The following is a 19,659-nucleotide window of genomic DNA, read 5'->3' as shown; positions in this document are numbered from 1 at the left end:
TCTTTATCAGCCTACTATAAAATAGATTCAACCACTCTCTTTCCTTGGCAGCCAAGCTGTCCTTCCAAACAATTCCCCGGACGTTGCCAGACCTTGTAAAGTATGAGCCTCACACCGTGACGCGCAGCGCAGCTCTGTGGAACAGGCCTGGCCATTGTCTCGTTGATTGTGATGAGAAGACCGGGCCAAACATGGCAACAATCTGTCCCCCCATTTAAGTCCTCATCACCTTTGGCCCAAGGCTCAGACCTACAGTGGAAGCTGCTTGGGAGGCTGTTCCTCCTTTACGTCCCTTCTCTGGCCCCTCCTCCCTGCCTGGTTTTCGTCCACCCCAAAGTCACCTCTGCCTTCTTTTACTTCATTTTCTCCTGATACAGGAGCTTGACATAGCACTTTTTTTTTTTTTTTTTTTTTTTTGCGGTACGCGGGCCTCTCACTGTTGTGGCCTCTCCTGTTGCGGAGCACAGGCTCTGGACGCACAGGCTCAGCGGCCATGGGTCACGGGCCCAGCCGCTCCGCGGCACGCGGGATCTTCCCGTTCCGGGGCACGAACCCATGTCCCCTGCATCGGCAGGCAGACCCTCAACCACTGCGCCACCAGGGAAGCCCAACATAGCACATTTTAAATGTGAGCATTCCCTTTTACTGTCTGATCAGTATACCCATCACCCCCAGTTCTCCATCAGGACAAATGCATACTTAAAAACAAATTATAAGTGGGGCAGCCGTGGGCCATTTTAAGGGATAAACAGGACTCCGTTAAGAGAGTCCACAAGGAAAGCTTAGAATAGCTGACAGAAATACCTCAATTTAACCTGGTAACATTGTAGAGTTAAGGTCAAGGAGAATCCAATGGTGAGACCTTGAAGGGTCCCCTCCCTACCCTGCCATAATAATTACGTTTAATACAAATCTATCTATTCATCTATTTTCAAGCTGGGTTCTCAGTCCATTCATGAGTCCCAACCAGCAACTTTTTAATGAGACAGAATAGAACAAAACAGAAAATATCAGAGTATATCACATAGAAAAGTAAGTGTTGTTTCATGAAACTTTTGTTTCAGTTTTAAATAGACATGCCCTGTTTTGTGTATTCTAAAGCTTGAACCTTTTTTCACATTTTAGTACTTCCGAAATTGTGCTGCATCTTAACGACTGTTGTCAGCCAGGCTGCCGCTGTGACATAATCGTGGGAAAACCTCCTGATGACACTTTCTGGTAAAATCAAGAAAACGCCAGCATCAAAGTGACTTAGATACTATGAACACGGTGTGAGTTTGTGTGTGTGTGATGGGGGGTGGTATACTAAATTACAAAGCAAAATTTACTTCTTACCACAGGTTCGTGGTAAATGAAAGTTTGAAAAATAGCATACTAAGCCCTTTCATAAAGTTTATATGTGCACTTACTAATATTGATATTCTAATCAGAAAGAAGAGCAGTTTCCATTGCTCTTCAGACAACTGCCAATGCAACTCTCCTCTTGTGGCTGCCATCCGAGACCTCATCCTAGTTGCGGAATCTGGGGTATCTGCCCTTCACGAACTCAGGGCCACAGTTCTCTCCTCTGTACAGGGAGGATGTTGAAGAAGCCTTCTAACAGCACTTTTATTTTGAACAGTCCAGGAAGTATGCAGATAAGCATGCAACTCTTCACATGTCTGTCATGAGCCCTGTCTGTCTATTGTCTCCTTTACTGCTTCCTTTATCTCCTGCAGAAGAATCTTCATAATACAACCCAAGGACCAAATGATGTCTAGTATTCCTATAAAGTCTGTCATGTTTTAAAGTGTTAAAACATAATGTGGGAATTACAGTAAGGGTCATACAGTTGTTTTTTAATGTGCGGCATGTGGAACACTCATTCCTGACTCAGATCCTTCTTTCCTGCCTCACCATCCTTAGCTTTGTTCCTAGCCATACCATTTCCTGAATTTACATTTTGGTCTCCATCCTCACGTGTGCTCGCTTGTGCCCACAGCCTGGCCCCTGGGCTGGAGAAGTCACCGTCTGGTCCCCAGTTCTTCTTACCCACATCTGTTCCAGCCCACCTCACATCATATCATCTGTTTACTTGTCAGTCTCACCTACTCAACTATGAGAGTCTTAGAGGCAGAGACCTCTCCTTATTTGTCTTTGTCTCCCCAGCCACGAAGCAATGCCCAGCCTGCTGTGGACACCGCATAAACGGGTAAGGGAATAAACGTGCGGCATGAAGTCAATTTCCACGCAAGCACAGGAAAACGCACACACTCGGGCAGACATTCTTCTGAGCAGAAACCACGTCTCAGATTTCTGTGTTCCATGGCACCCAGCCCTGAGACAGGTCCAGCCTCGGAGAAGCTAACTGAGCTGCTAGTTCATTCACTGGCTGCACAGACACGATCTGTACCCAAATCCCTGAGCTTCTTTCCGGCCTTTTACTTCCGCAACCTAGGCCGGTACTGTGGCCCAAGCCAAGAGTGCTGGGCCCCACTGTTCCTGGTCTTGCTGGCAGCAGCCCCTGGGAAGGGGCTGAGTGACAGAGGGAGTTATTTCAGGACCCACGACCAAGATGGAAGCAACCAACTTTCTTCCTGTCCCCATTAGGAGGAAGCTGGGCCTTCCAGGTGTGGAGAGGAGGAGCCCCATGGGTGCGGGGCTAACCAGGAGTGAGTGAGGCTCATCTCTCCACGTCTCATGCCCTGCACAGCTGGTGTAGAGCAACACGATGGTGGCTACCAGGCCCCGGATATGCCTGGAGAGTACACACGATGGAGGAAAACTGTAATAATCACTTTGATATAGGTTTTATTTAATACATCTTCCTATCTCCCTACATACATAGGGAGAAAGAAATTGAGGTCCACATCACCATTAACAGCCCCTGACCAAGTATTCAGGCCCTGGGGTGTCAAACATCTCCTTATCCAGAGTTGAATTTCATAGTTATAAAGAATTAAATTTCACTGATATTTGCTAAGTGACAAATGGCTGCATTCAAAATGTAAAGGAAGTGAGCAAAAGGGCTTGAACGAGGAGGGGACTTCTGCTTGTGGGGAATGGAAATGTTAATCTCACCTCTGTTTACTTTGGTACACTTTAATTTTCTTCTCTCATCACATTTAATACAAAACAATGCCCTAAATGAAACACGATAAGGCATCTAAACTTTTCATCCAACTCTTCCCAAATTTTTATTTAATTCTGGCTGTCTTGACTTAAGCTTCAATAAATACAAATAATTTCTATGAGCTCCGCCCCTGGCCTTGGGAGTATGCCTCTTCATAATTAATTCTCTGGAGTTTATCTGTTTTTAATTTACTCTTTACGTCAACTTTAATGCTCTGGAATTTGGGAAGCCAATATTCTTTTTTTACTTATTAAACAATTCAGGATACATGAAAATGAAAATTATATCTTTGGTACAGGGCTCTCTCTGGTGCTAACAGGCTATAAGATTGGGGATTCTTTTTTTTTTTAAATCAGTGTTGACTTGCTAATCAGGTTCAAAGCTTCACTAGATTTACATCAGTGATGTCCACTGCCTTCACATTTGATTCACACATTCCTTATACTCTATGTACTCTCAGTGGTACCACTTTAACCAGAAGTAAGAAGTCAAACTAAATCACGGACCTGGCATGTGAGTCTACCTTCTCTTCCTTCCATTCACCTGACATAGTCTAAATCACCCCTTCCCCGGAGCATACCTCATCAGCTGTGCAGTGCAATACAAAGGGGGAGATGTTTTCCCACCCTAGAAACTCATCAACTTGAACCCTGAAGCATGACATCTGAATACCTTACTGCAAGAGCAGAGGCAGCTCACAACTGCTATACACGATCATTAACAACCTGCTTGCATTTCCAGGGCTGCCTCGGTGGATCAATATATGCACCATGTATTAAACCATCTGCCACGAAGTTTGACCCAGTCTCTCTCCATGGTGGCCAACTGCAAAGGTTACCTCTGAGTGTTAAGAGGCAGGGTACACTTTCATCACATTTATCTGTACTAATTCTTAGTTTTATTATTGGTTCTTTTGTCCTCAACAGAATACCTTTTCAGGCTCTTGTGTCTCATATTTGTATAGCCTGGAGTCTAATGAAAATATATTTAATCCTCTATGTCAACTCTTTTAAAGTTCAGCATTAACCTTTCATAAAAATCAGGTTAAAGAAGAATGAACTTCACATTTCCTGGGAAGATCGGACAAAGTTTGATTATCAGCATATAGCCCGATGTACTTTTGTCCACTTTTAAAAATTGTCTTTAATGCAGTCAAACATTTCAAAGTTTTTTGGGTTTTTTGGGGGGGTTTTGTTTTTTTAAGTCTAGGTAAGGAACAAAATTGAGCCCCCTTCACACAGGACCAAGTTCCCCACTCCGGAGATGCTGAGAGACAGCCCAAATCAGGGAGTATGGAGATTGAAACTTTTTGCTTCCTTATGCCAGCTGGCAGCTCAGTGAATGGAACTGCATCTGATGTCAGGTTACCTCTGGAAAGGGGAGATATTCCTCTGTGGTTTTTCAAATGAAAGCAACTTAGAGAAAATAACAAACTTCTCCTCCTTCCTGACATCTACTTCCAAATAAGCAATCAGTATATTAAGTGACACTACTCTTAATAATAACCCCCTGGGATGGTATGCTATTAATTTAACTGTACTCTGAGGAATAGCATCCGCTCCTTACCTAGGTTCTTAATCCAAGGCAAGGCTTTATTCCTTGCCTTCAGTTATTTATTTTCCTCAAGGGTCCCTTCAGAGGGAGTCAGCCAAACTCTAAGTGAATTATTTGGATTTTTGAAAATCCAAATCTACCTTACTTTTTGCAAGGCCGTATCTGGCCATTTTTAGTTAGGTTTATATTGAATGTTAACTCAAGACACAAGTACTATCTTTTTCCTCAGAGGAGGCTTCTCAAATGGTGACCCTACAAACTCTGTATTGTTTTGTGATTCTTCGGAGTCTGACTTCTCTCAAAATTATGATAACAGAAGCTCACCCATCTAAAATCCAGAAATTTTCTGCGTATGTATACGTGTATGCCCCTGCACTGCAGGCGCAGAGCAATACACTTGGAGGATTGCATCCTTAAGCACTCATGGGTACCCTCAAAAGAGGCTGAAGTCCCTCCCAGCCAGTGATTTCCCAGTTCTCAGGTATGCTTACAATTTTTAATAACACTAACAGTAACATCGTAATTTATTTCCTTCATGTGCTTTGGACCTTCTGATTCACGGCACTTAAGCTTCTCAAATTTGCTTCAGCTGATTTTTCTTGGAGATTCTTGGAGATTCAAATCACCATTTAAGTTGCAGCAAATCCCTATGAAAACTGTTTTGCATCAAAAATATAGGACAGGGAAGCCCAACTCTCCACGTACTATGTCTTTCTCTCTCACTGCTTTCTGATCTCCTTAGAGCACAGTTTCTGATACCCAAGGTACATAAACACACTGTGTGTTTTCACCATCTTTGGTTGCTTTTTGAAATGTCATCTTTTTGCCCTCTCCATTCCCCACTGGTCTTTAACATGTCTTCTGAGTTTCTGGAGACAGATTTTTCACTTTTCTAAAGGATGCCTTTTTAGTACTAATAAAACTTTCATACTTGTCTGCTTAATCACGCCAGCTTTACTGTCCCTTTTTTTCCTTTTTTGTTTTTGGCTCAGAGGTATATGAACCATCTGTGCCTCGAAAACAGTTTGCTTAAATAGCCTCCAGGCAGATTTTATGGTTTTTAAGTTTTTTACTTTAACCTTCAGCCTGCTGTTAGCCATTTTCATCACAGTTTTAAAATCAGCCTCTTTTGGAAATGACTGTCACTATACGTAGTTTTCAGAAGTTACTGGAACTGGAAAGGGGGGCACTGACTCCAGCTGAACTGTACTGTGGTTTCCACTCACAGTCATCTGAGGCAGGTGCAGGTATGGTTAAGCTTGATAAGGGTCATCTCCTCCATCTGGCATCCTGAAGAGTGATGGAGACCCCTTTCATTTAGAATAGCCATGTCCATATCACCCAGTTAAAACCCAGGAATATTGAATCTGATTTACTTACCTGCCTTTTTATTTATCACCACATGCCTATGACTTTGTCATTCTGATCCTAGGCACTCAATGAAATACCAGGCTGAAACAAAGAATCCAAAGAAAGGGCAGAGATTCCTCCCTTCCCGCCACACCAGTGTGCCGTGAGAAGCGCCCTCTGTTCGCGTGCCAGAAGACGTGCTGCTCTGTTTCCATTTTATCACAGTTGTCTGGTCTGGGGACCAGAGTGTCAATAAGCATTCCTCTTTGGTGGAGTTTATCATCACCCAAACTTCCCGTCTGCCCTCACATTAATATTAACATAGCTCTATAGCTTCTCTCTATAACAAAACCACATCTCTGTCCGCACTCAGCATCGTGGGGGCTTGGGGGGAAATCTTTCCATCTTAAAGTAGTTTACCCCATCTATTTTCAACCATCTAACAACATTTGTCAGACGATAATGACACTATTTCTCTCTCTCAAATCAGGGCATTTATACCTAATCTTTTCTCTGTGGTCACTGTTGCTTTTCTGATAACATTTGATAACTAAAAACACTTGGGTTCTTACTGTTATCATTATTTTTATTATTATTATTTGTTTACAAAATGCTTTTACCTCCAGGAGTTACAAGCTGTCAGTTTACTCCCTGAAATGAATTAGTACTAACGTACTAACTCTGTAATTATGAAGTTGAGTGAAGAGTCAAGGAAGGCAGAGGCTAGCAGGCAAGCAACGAATCTCCAAAGGTCGGCAGAATGAATGACAGAATGAATGAATGACTAAATGGACACACAAGCAACTGGATAAGTGAGATTACGGTTCTAGGGAATGTTCATTTGTTCCATTCTTTTCTTGTTTGCAGGTAAAATTCCAACCCTTCCCAAAGAACTTGAAATGAGCAAAGAAGGAGCAAATCAGGGCCAGGATTGGAAATCATGTTGCTGTGATCTCAGCCCAATAAGCTCTTCCTTCCCCTCTTCCCCTACTTAACACACCTTCATCTCTCAGATTTCAGTTCAAGCACGACCTCCTCAGGGAAACTTTCAGATCTCCTGATTAGTCAAATCTCCCTATAAGAGGCCCTCACAGCACTGTGCCCACAGCGGCCACAGTGGCAATTTCACATCTGTGTTATTATTTAAATAAATAGCTGTCCCCCACCGGAGTGTAAGCTTCGTGAGGGCAGGAACCAGGAGTTTTTTTGTTGTTGTTTTTTGCCACTATAGTTCCAATGACTAGCGCAGTGTCTGGCACATAGTAGCTGCCTGACAAATATTTGTGGACTTAATTAATTAATTACTGTGAAAGCTGCAGCCTCCAAGGTCTCTGCTCTTTTGGCCACCTGAACTTGATGTATTCAGCCTCAGACTAAACCACAATTTGTTTGAACACTCTCCTTTCCCTTCTGTTTAGCAGACACAGTTTTCAGCCACACAGCAAGTGCCTTAAATGTGGGCGAGCAGGCTAACTCTTGATGGGGAACAGTAGCCTCATCCCATCACCCATCTAGTCCCAGGCATCTGCCTCCCCACATCCAATATGGTCCTTGGCCAACATCTCCCAAGCCACTTACACTGATGAAACTACATGCTGGGTTATCTGCTGTTCTAACTGCACCCTTGTTCCTCTTCCTAAATGAGTATATCTAACAGCTAACTACAATCCCTTTGTCTTAGCTCTGTGCAATCTCATGTTCTATAGACTCCAAAAAGAATAGAAAGAGTCAGCACTTTGGTCCTGGCACTAAAACCAACATTCTAATTAGCGGGTTTGTCAAAGCAGCTGGTCCTGGGTAGAAGAGGTAGTTCATCTAAGGGCCCTATGATGAATGTTAACCACGTTTTTATCTTTCAGTCCACACATGGGTTTCAAAGTCCTTCCACATGACAAAAGTCGATGGGCATGACACGTTCACTGTGTAAAGAATTCAACCTCATGAGATCACTTCTCCTCTCTAGTGGACATTTGCTGGCACCTACCGTCAGCCATCACTCTGACCTCTTCCTTGTTTAAACAGTTTCCAGATTTTCATTCTGGTAGCTTCTCTTCCCCCATGCAGCTTCCCATGGGCTTTAGAGGAAAATGAGCCCAACTCCAATGTCAGAAGGAAGTCCTGATTGGCTCAGGCTAATTCAAACATCCACTGCCCTGGTCATATGCCAAATTCAGGCACGAGCATGGTATCTAAGCACAGACAATGAGTGTGAATTTCAAGACTCCTGCTCGGAATGCTGGGGCACAGGCACTCTGTCTTCTATCGGATGTGAACAAGGAGGCATATAGCCCTGATTGCTGCTAGCAGCCATCCCATGGCCTCTGGGGAGCTTGCATTGTAATATGGCCAACACTCTATACAGGAGAATACAGAGATGGGAAGAAATAAGACCATGATAAGATCACTGCACTGCAGGACCAACCTACCCTGAAGCATACTGTAGCTTAGGACTCTACAGTTTCATCAGATAAAAGATGCGTTTCATTGATTACATCAGTTTGAGTTGGATCTTCTGTTACTTGCATTGAAAATCCTGATACACCCTAAAAGTACATAATCACCAAATTAGGTCTACTCTTAGAATAAAATAAACTTTCGAGTGATTTAATCCAAAGATGGCCCCTTCAAAGTTACCATCTCCTTTGCCTCGTGCTACTTTGAGGGGTAGAGCTTGAGAAGACCAGCATATGCTATAGGTCTCCCAGAGCAAGAGTTGGGTTCTGCGTGGAGCTTGAGCTTGCCTCCTGAGGCCTAAACCTCCCCACTAGGTTGGAAGCAAGCCCTGTCAACCCTACAGAAAGAAAATTGCTGTGTCAGAACATTTAACCAGCAACGTCCATCCTCTGTTCATTTCTTCCCACAGTTTGCCAAAAGAAAGAAAGAAAGAAAGAAAGAAAAAGAAACCTAAATTGGTTCAACATACTTTTGCTACTGGGAAATGTTTCATAACTACCAATGAATAATTCAGTGAATATGATATTTTTAGTTTTCTATTGCCAGACACACCCAACTTTGATGGGAATGCTGTTGCCTTTCTTACTCTCCAAATCCCCTTTCCATCCAGGATCTTAAACGTATTATGACAGAGATCCAATCAACAACAAAAATCAGGTCATGTCACGTACCCTACTCAACACCTCCGAATAGCTGCCATCACACTTAGAATGAAATCCAAACTATTACCTCTCCAGCCTGCACGATCTGGCCCCTAACCACCTTGATCATTCAACTCCAGACACTCTGACCTTCTTGCTGTTGCTCAAAAATGCCCAGCCTGTTCCTGCCTGAGGACCTCTGCCTTCCACTTGCTCCCCCTCCTCTCTGGAACCCTCTGCTACAAGCTCTTCACTTGACCAGCTCCTTCACTTCATCCTGTCCCTACCCACACATCACCTCCTCAAAGATAACTTCTGTGACCATCAGATACAAAACAGCACCTCGTCACTAGCCATCCCCTCACCCTGCTTTTTCTTCACAGCATTTATCACTACCTGAAATTGTGTTAGATGTATACATATTTTTAACCTGTATATTATCCATCTTCCTTAGAGAATGGAATACAAGTCCCTTTAAGGCAGGGATTTTTCTCTTGTTCAATGATGTGTCCACCAAACCTAAAACAGTACCTAGCACATTATAAGAGCTTAATATATCTTTTCACTTTATTTTCTAAGAATGAATGGATGAATAAGTAACAAGGTTTTTTTTCTCTCTCTCTTAAAAACAAACAAAAGAGCAGCACAGAGGCACTCATCTCTGGTTGGACAAATCCCCCTTGTCTTTAGCTACTTGCCCAGCTTTATCTCACCTACTCCTGGGTCTCTGTATCTCTAAATCCTTTAAAACCAACAACTTAAATTGCTCCAACTTATGACACATACAATCCTACAAATGACCACAGAAAGGGTCAGGGCCTTCAAAGGTTCTTCTTATAAAGAGTTGGATGTGCAGTCACAGAACTGCTCGCCATATTTTAAGTGATATGAAATCATTCTATCAGAACAGAATACAAGATAACACATCATTTATTGGATCCATATAGAAATCACCACTTTATCACGGAATGTTTGGCAAAGGCCTGTGAAGCAGACTGGCAGTCATCATACCTCAAAACTCCTATTACACACTGAACCCCCAAAATATACTTATTGGGGTAGAGGCCTGCTCTCTTTATACTAATTAGCTAGTTAAGAAAGTGAAACACTCAGTTTAAGTTTGTGTGACAAAAATTGGATGCAAAGTCTTTCATTTATGTCACAAATTCTACTATCTCTGTGGAAAAAAAAATAATTTCAAAGTCAAGGCAGTTGTTTTTCCACAGTCAAAAGTGGTTAAATACTTTTAAATACATTTCAACATATTTATGAAGGAATTTTTCTACATGCTTCCAAAGCTCTCTCATAAATCAGTGTAATGTTTCCAAGGCACATTTGGAAGTAAAAAATATGCATCTACTAACTGTATTTTCTTCTATCAGAAGATGAGTTAAGCAGAAAATACATTAATATCTGAATTTATAATAGGAGAGGTTAACCCTTAACCATAGCAAACTAATGAGGAATATTTTACCACAGGAGGATTAATCAGGGCTCTTTTAACACTATGCAATTTGACATTTTGAGGACTTAATCAAGAAAGAATTTTATTCACCTATTTGCTTTTCATCATCAGGATGCCTTACAAAGACAACACATGTCAAGCTCACCATTCTTAAGCTTAATCTCACTGCCTTAAGAAAATGTTAATTTAATTAATATTCCATAGCTTTTACAAATAGTTCTCACAGAAGTAACGCTACTACACTTATGTCATCTCCGGGCCAAATTCAGCTCAAACATTCAGAGAATATCAATATAGATGTGGTGCGCTCCAAAGGCTGGACCTGACTAACCCTCTGTTAGCAATGAGACAACAACACAAATTCTGGGAGGTTGTGATTACTGGACACTGGCTTCTATCTCCAGCCGTTGATGATCTCTATCTTTGTTAAAGACTACAGGAGTTTCATTTAACTAGAGTGCTCAGTAAACTGCAGAGTTCAAGCATCTTTTATGGATTCATTAAACCATTGATCTGCCTTCTAGAGCTTGTAGTAGTGCCCCGCTCTGGCCCACAGCCTGTGTTTACAGAGAATGCAGCAGACTGGCTTTGTAACCTCCAAAGGCAGTCTGTCAGGAGACATTAGATTCCGCTGTGTGCATGGCCACCCTATGAGTGGATTGTAACTTAGGGAATTTCCCATTCTCAGTCTGAGCGGCCGGGGCAGAAATTAAGTGGCCTTCTGTAGCAAGATTTTCTTTATTCCTTCCTAATCTGTGATAATAAGAACAAAGAGCAAAGAGCCCAAGGAACAAAGAATTGCACTTGGCTTGCCCAGTTCACACTTTTGCTTACGTGTACAAAAGCTATCCAGAGGTACTGAGATGGGGGAGAAATAAAAATAAACACGAGTGTGCCTATAGTTTGCATCTCCTGCATATGGCCCTCTTGGGTGTACTAGGTTTTATGACCAGACATTGAAAAAGTATATGAGAGAAATTCTGGACTCAAACTACTATCTCAAAATATCTCATAGCAAGCCACCTGGCCTGTCTTATGCATGCACTTTTTTAGACAGTTAACATTTTTAACAAAGCATTTGAATTAACAGAGCATAACTACAATCCCACGAAAATGCACAATCATCTCTCTTGGTTTATCTAGACAGTGCACTAAGCCCTCTTAGAAACTTCTCTCCCCTCTAGTCATTACTAGTAAGGTCTCATGACACCTTCCTTTTAAAATCAGGCACAAAGAGACTCTGTGCTGCACGTAGCTTATGACTGGAGAAGCACATGAAAATGACCCGTTAGATAATTCTTTAAAAGCTCATTCTTCAGATAAACCTGAACACTGTTAGCAGCAAGGCGAGAAAGTCGGCAAGACAATGACTGGATCAATAAGGAGAACGCAGGTCCCAGATAACTAGATCCCTTCCTGATCACCTGTTTCCCTGAACTGCCCACTACCCAAACAGACACCAGACTATGAACTGGAAGCAAGCACATTCATCACTCTGCAGCCCAGTCACCAGAGCACAATGCGGCTGATGCAATCTGACACTTTGCTTCATGTTAAAAGGGAGCGTGCCTTTGAGATGGATTGGATAATTACCGGCAGTTCAGATGAGAAAAACCTGCTTTAAGTGTATAGCAGGAGCTATCACCGGGATGGCCAGAGACTGACCGAAATTAACATTCAAGCATCTATGTCAATAGCCTTGGGTATTGCTCTCCAGGTGACCAGATTCAGATCTATGAAAAGTACTCCCTCTTCCTTCTGCTCATTGGAAAGAAATAGTATTGGGGCTTGAAGCTATTTGGAGTTTTAATCATCTCTTCACATTTAATCTAAAATATCTAGTGTTACTCAGAAGTTGACATCTATTCTGGGTAATAGATTAAACTTATTTCTCTGTTTCCCCCACAACCTCCCCAAATGTAGCCCATTCAAAACTAGACGTGGCTGCTATTTCTTTCTTTCAGTACAAACTTGCTCGCCCCATTCTGTTTGTGTTCTGGGAATTTCTTAGACCAGTGTTTCCCAAGTGGTGGTCAAGTGTTCTGGTAAACACAAGATCACATGCCTCTCCCCCAGGCTTCTGATCGATGGCTTCCTAGGGCATTGTGTCCCACCTGGCCTGCAGAAGCTCTGTCCTGGGACACTTTCTGCCTTTCTTCAAGAGCCCAGGCATCACTTTAACCTGACCTGCATCTTATTTCTCTGGCCAGAATTCTCCTGTTCTACCCCCCACCCCCAACCCTGAATGTGTTTCAAAGGACTAACACCGTCCCTCCCCTCTGCTGGTGCTTTTTTCATAGGTTCTCATTTGCAGCAGCTCATCAACATTCCATCCCATATTTCAAAATATGAGAGAACAAGAAAACAGGTGGGTTTGTTGTTCTTTCCCCAAAGCTTCCAGAGGACACCCCTGTTTGCTGCAACCAAAAGGGAACTAACTCAGCCACTGGCCTGCAGATTAAAGGCAGAGGCCATGCTATGTGCAGGCAGTGGGCAGGCTTGCAGCACAGACACTGCAGAAGCAAAGCAATCATCCCCCAGGGCAGGGTGCAGGTAGACAGACCCAACAGGCTCACTGGCACCCCATAAAATCACGGTGAATCCACAGGAAGAAATCCAGTGCTCCCTAAGCATTCCTGTCAATCAAGAATATTTGCAAACAACTGGCAAAAGCAAGTCTGTGGCTTGAGCTTCAGGCAGTCAGGGGACATTAATTACAAGTAATTTAATGTCCTTCCCTAAACCTTCATGAATGATAGCCATTTTGCAAATTAAATCTTGCAGGTGTTTAAAGGAAAAAAAGTAGACAGGTTAATCACAAGATTAACAAGGCAATTGTTACACATTTCTTTTGCACTAGTAGGTTCTGTAATGAAGTTTGAAACCGAGAATCTTCCCCAGGATATATTCAAGTTTAATAAAAAGGCCAATAGTCTAAATAAAATGTAACTTCAAATAATATGATGATACATGCTGTGTATCCAGGGACATAGTTTGAAAGTAAAGGAAATGCTTATGACACAATATTCCCCTCGTTGAACATTTGTTACTATTATCATGTTGTTAGATCTTAATGATATCATCTGCAAATGTTGTTTCTATCTATATAACCTTTTTATTTTTAATTCATCCTTATCTATTATCTACATAGGTTTCTTTCCCCTATAGTCTGTGGAGGAACAGCAACACTGTGATATTGAAGAAGTATTCCCATCTATTCTTGTCTCAGGTTATGGAAAAACCAGAACGAGGAAGCAAACTTTGGTACTGTTAGGAATTTGTGTCTATTATTAAAGTATCGATGCCACTAATCCACAAAGAACACTATAAATTTGGTATCTGAACAAGGAAAGAAAACAATCATTCTTTACATTGCCTGCGTTGGACACCTGTCTTGAATTTTGATTTCTTGCTTGATTTGTGGGCATCAGTTTAGACAACAGGATATTTCCTGTGCAGAAGGAAAAAGATCAAACACAGGATATTTGGAAATGACTACTATTTGTGACCTTGTTTGTTACTCTTGTTTTAAGTGGGATAATGGTTACAAGGCATCACTCCCTTAGGAAAAAATATTTTTGTGTCTATTATTGTGCAGAGTAAAACTGGTATTAGTTGGACCAAACACTTCAGCATCTCTTGCAAAACCACTAAGGAGTCCACAACTTTCCAACTCCTAGGCAAATCACTAGGTTAGAAATGTTCTCAAGTTCTTCTCTACTTCTGGCCTCAAGAAGGGGCTGGGAAGAGAATGAGCTATTAGGTCCCTGAAAAGTTTCCAGTGCATTAAGTAATGAGACTGACATCCCATTGTTCGGCTGATGCCATAGACTACAAAAGTATTTTTCTTACCCGTTGTTTCAAACACTTTTGAGTCAGCAATTGAACCTGATGGGGATAAGGATTCTACGAAATATGATTATGAATTAAAACTGTACACTTCTTAGAGCCAACATCCTGAATTGTGTATGCTAGTAGTTAGGTTCCTTAAATGAATACAGCTGTGACTCACAGTTCTAGCAGAAGCATTCTGAAGAAAGCGTACATACTTACAGTAATCCAAACTACTCTTCGAATTAAATTTTAAATTGGTTTAAAGATATAACCTATATGGCATAAAGGGTTAACTTGGCTTCAGTCCATCCCACCTTACTTCACAGCACCAGGGTTTAGGAGAGAGGGATGTGACATTCTTAACCTACTCCATCAAACAAACACAGAGACCTCTGGAAAAAGGTTTGAGAAGCAAATGAAATTTAAAGAGCCCGTTTTCAGTGGGCCTTCGTTTTGAGAGCTGGGCTATTTTTGTCCTTGTTTTTAGCAGAAAAGCAGTTCCTGCCTCTATCCCCAAGCATTTGTGACGAGGATAGCAGGGGAAGCACAGGCACAGCTGTCCAAATTACATTCACAAATGCAGGTGTTGCTCAGACACAAAACAGAGGTCAGCTGAATACTGCTCCTAATTAGCTACCTTTTCTACTAGGATTTTTCTTTGTAAAGTTATGCATGCGATTTGGGTTCAACTTAGAGACCATTTTTAGATCCCAGCATGCTATCCACCAAGAAGCGGGCTGTCATTATAAAGCATAATTTACAGCGTAGTTAATTTTACATGTTTTTTTAGATTCTACATTATACCTAAGGCAAAATTCTGTTCTGCATACACATTATTCACTGTTTTCCATCCAGTTCTCATTATTTAAAAGTGTAGAATTTAGCCAGAAAATCTTTTAGGTAGGGATGGGAAGAATTCTGCCCTCTTTCTAAGATTAAGAAAGTCCACAGTTTTAATAATGAGGACTAAAGACTTTGTCAAATGATACAAGAACAGAAGTAGCTATTCGCTATTGTCTTCAGTGGGGAACACCCTGGGGCTTATTACAGCAGTTCTTAGAAATGGCAGGATGGAGACTGGTATCTAATACAATCCATTAGGAAACCCAAGCCCTAAATGAAATGACCACAAAATCCTATCAGTTAACAGAAATGCAGCAGCTGTACATGTTTATTGTAATACAATAGGATATTGTTGCAGAGATAACACTCTTAAAATTAAAAAAAAAAAAAAAGAATCCAGCAAGCGATGTGACCAGTTTATTTCTCTATTTGAAAAACGAGAATGTCTAGTGTGGCAGAGCTTTGGAATACATAAATAAGCATGAAGATTGCAGAGAAGACAGGTATTGTATGTACACTAATGGGCTGCTGGGATCAGCTCTCAAAGTCACTGGCTAAACTTCAAGCCACTGCGACTCCCAGGTTTTGCAGGATGTTCAAAGAACTACGCCAATAACTCCTTGTAGGAAGTGAAAAGTAATGGTCTTTCTCCCCTTGCTGATTTTACCCACTATAAGTTTTCCAAATACTAATTCCTATCTTGGCTCCCAGTTATCTATTGTTCAAAACTGTATGCTGTGGAAGTTTAAACTCAGTTTGACCTTAAACTTTATAATTACAAACATGTACACATTGTATATATGATATATATTATACATATATATATTATTATGAACTGCTTTTTCAAATTGAATCAGGTGCCTTTCATCAAAGGCTTAAAAAGTTGGATCACTATGCAAAGTGTAACATGTATCACAGGGATTGTGACAAATTCATCCTGCTTGATTTTATTCACTACAGGCAGTCCATCAAGATTCAGACGCATAACCCTTCAGAATCATAAAGAGACAAAAACCCCTGTTCTATAGCCATCTTCTGGGATGGAATGCAAAGTATTTTGTTGTGGTAAGTAAGGCTTTGAAGATGAAAGCACTGGGTCCACTCTTGTGATTGTTACCCCAGTGCTCAGCATTAAAAACGGGAGCCCCAGGGTCTCAGAGATCATTTTAATCCCCCTATATTAAAACAAAACGTGTCTCCCATGCGTTGCTCTAACTACCCTTCTCTGAAGCTTCACCGGCCCCTCCCAAGGGAAAGTGAACTGTTGACTGTCCCAAAAGAATTCCAGACAATTTCCTTACTTGCCTCCCTGTTCCAGTGAAGATTATGAGCCTAATTCTTAGAGACTGCTCCTAAAATTCCACCCCGCTGAATTCTGCAGCCTAATTCTTTCGGCATTATGTTTTTTGGCAGAATAATGTGACCCAAATTTGCAGTAGATAATTTGCTGCAACAGTGCTTCTTGCAATGCAGTGAGCGCAAAATTAGCATTTCAGGATTACAAATAGGACTGAAAAAAGGTAGCAATTGTTTGCTTCAAAGAAGGACAGATTTTGATCTTATATTATGGAAATGGAAACGCTTAGCAAAATGTGGATGATTTTATGAATTAAGGAAAATTTACAGATCAATGGAAAATAATCAAGAATTAGCAATTTATTTCAGTAATTGGTGGCAAAATGCAACAGCAGTTCTTAAAAGATTAAGAAATTAGCTGTGTGTGTATGTGTGTGTTGATTGTAAAGACATCATGCATTCCATTTCCCATCAATGGTGGCTAATGCTATTCTAAAAGGACATTTTTATATCTGAGATGTCTTAAAACAAATAAAACAAAACAAACAAAGAAACATAACTATGGCTGTTCCTGTGTTCATCCACCATGATTCTCACAAACGCTCGGCTGTGTGAGCAAGGTTGGTTCATGTATTCATTATTTCATCTTTTCTCAATATCAATCAACTTTAATGTAAGGTGTCAAGAAAGACTTGACACTTTTCTTGATTAGAATTTGTGGATCAGATTTTGGAAAGAGCTAGAGCAATATTCGCAATGGGAACAAGTATAAAACTGAGTGGACTAAAGCTTTCTGGCCATGCTTCTGTGGCTAGTTTCTCAGCCTTGATAAGAAATCTCTACCACTTATCTTTCATGGACGCTAGTCTAGTACTCTACTGCTGGAGAGACACTGTAACTTAGGATACCAGCTGCGACCACCATGTCCTCATCAGATTCATTCACCCTCTCAGAATTCAAACACCAAGACAAGAGAAACTAAAGAGCAGGTTACACATTAGAAGAGGGTTCCTTATTCCAGAAGGTTAAGCATGACAGAGAAAGAGAACAGACAAAACAGAAAGAATAAAAGTACGGGGTGCGCAGTGATTTCGGCTAGAAGCTAAGAGGCGCATGCGCACAGGGTGGTGAGGCCTGAGTGGGCCGCCTCTCTCTACGGTGCTCTTACCTTATTTCTCTTGAAGTAGGCTCGTCGGCAGGCCGCAAAGCACTTCTCGCTGCAGAAGCTTTTCACCTCACTTCCCATACTCAGGGAATAGCGCTTGATTCCCACTTTCTGGCACCAGGCACACATTATTTGTACATTTGACACATCATCTTCTATAATAAAAGTATAAGAAAAATGTTCATATCAGAAGCAAACATCCCTTCAAACTTAGAAACACCCTGAACCTCACAGAGCTACTTGAGGTCTGTTCTTAATTTCAGTACCTCACCACTTTCTGACCTAGTAGATAGCCAGCTCTTGGTGGGAAGACTCGGTGCTTTTTTCTTTCGTTTTTTTTTTTTTTGGTTGTCTCCTAAGTTTCCAAAAGACATCATTTATTTAAAAACCAGAGCATGACTGCAGAGCCATGAGGATTCCTTGCACTTGGTATCCTGGTACAAATGCTTATTCTGCCTGGTTAAACCAGGCTCAGTACTAATGAAGCTTGTAAAGAGACCCATTTCTTCAAAGGTACTGCTGACAGCCTACAAGATTCACACTGGGTGGGTTGCCCAGTGCTAACCTACAAATGTGATGCCCTCATGTGAACTTGGACAGTCAGGAGCCAGGCTCAATCTTGACCTGTTCCCTATGACTGTTACATGAAAGGGGGTGTTGTTTACTCCTGCAATATAATGGTTCCTGAGTGATACTGTTACTCAAAGAAAGGAAAGATGTGAGTGGCCATCTTCTCACGATGAAAAGGCACCATCCTGGCTCACACAACAGTCTGCTGTGATACAGCCTTCCCACACTGCTGTCCTCGGAGAGGCGCAGGCCTGATTTAAATTCCCCTCCATGTGATATGGTTCGTGGTCCCTGGATGGAGGAATGGTAATGGGGGTGTCAGCCATGAGGCCTGAGGTCACACATCTGCCCAGAGCATTCTCAGCCAGACTGGTGGTCCTTGTAGCTCCTGTAGCACCTGCCACCCATGTCATGGGAATGCTCAGAATAATGTTAGGTGGTATGCAGATATTTTCAATATTTAAACTACTGTATATCTTTTCCTTTGTAAGAGAAGAAAATGAATTTTACTAGCACAACAAGCCCAGGATATCACAAATACTACTGCTTAAAACAAAGAAAGGCTTTTAAAGTGAGTCAGTTAATAAAATATATTGAGGAAATCATAGTGCAGGTGGTAAGACGCTGTAACAAAAATGTGATGCTGATATTCAAATGACTGAAGTCTGGGAAACAGTGGTCTCTTTACAGGGAGTGACTGTAGGAGAGACTACAAGTAGAAGTCTAAGAAATATTTTCTTGCTGCCTCCTAGGGGCTTTCACTATATCTTACGTTTTCTCAGTCTTCCCCATTGACTCTGTGTGTGTGTGTGTGTGTGTGTGTGTGTGTGTGTGTGTGTGTGTGTGTGTATGACTGATTGCCACTATTAGGTGCATCTCTTCCTCCCTTATCAATTTTTTTTTGTACTAACCCAGACTCATGCTCCAGACATGACTAGTAATCATAAAATGCCCAATAAGCTCTGGTATACTGTTGTCTGATTTCTGAATAAAATCCCCCAAAGACTAATTGCTAAGCAAGGCCTGGTCCGTGAGTTGTTGACATATTCATGGTTCATAGAGCCTGTCATGCAATCATTCCATTTCCAGGGAAAAGATTTGGTTTGAGGCAGTGCGGTCATCAGCCTGCAAAATTAGAAGCAAACTAATTTGTAGTGCAGTGATAACGGCATTTTTTTCCCCCTGAGTGTCATCACTCAGAACTATGTAAAGCATTTTATTTACCTTAATGGAATAAGTGTTGTCATTTTAATGATCATTTTTATTTCACAAATTACATGTTGTAATTTATTGTTAATTATCAAATGAGACAGTATAAAAGGCAACCTTTGATGTTAATCAAACATTTTTGATAAAATAACTTTCTTTAAATGGA

The 19,659-nt window shown here is 41.4% G+C and overlaps 1 protein-coding gene across 1 annotated transcript in view; it reads right to left on the bottom strand.

The window, feature by feature from the left end:
• The window catches only part of SOBP (sine oculis binding protein homolog), a 162,280-nt gene that overhangs the window by 100,886 nt on the left and 41,735 nt on the right, over positions 1-19,659 (bottom strand). The window contains exon 4 of the mRNA XM_024755396.1: positions 17,718-17,869. Within this exon, the coding sequence (XP_024611164.1) occupies positions 17,718-17,869 (152 nt within the window). The remainder of the gene's footprint in view (positions 1-17,717; positions 17,870-19,659) is intronic.

The sequence above is a fragment of the Neophocaena asiaeorientalis genome, unplaced genomic scaffold (assembly GCF_003031525.2).
Source record: "Neophocaena asiaeorientalis asiaeorientalis breed wild unplaced genomic scaffold, Neophocaena_asiaeorientalis_V1.1 scaffold105, whole genome shotgun sequence".
In the NCBI taxonomy this organism is placed as follows: Eukaryota; Metazoa; Chordata; class Mammalia; order Artiodactyla; family Phocoenidae; genus Neophocaena; species Neophocaena asiaeorientalis.
This window is presented reverse-complemented; position numbering and strand designations above follow the sequence as displayed.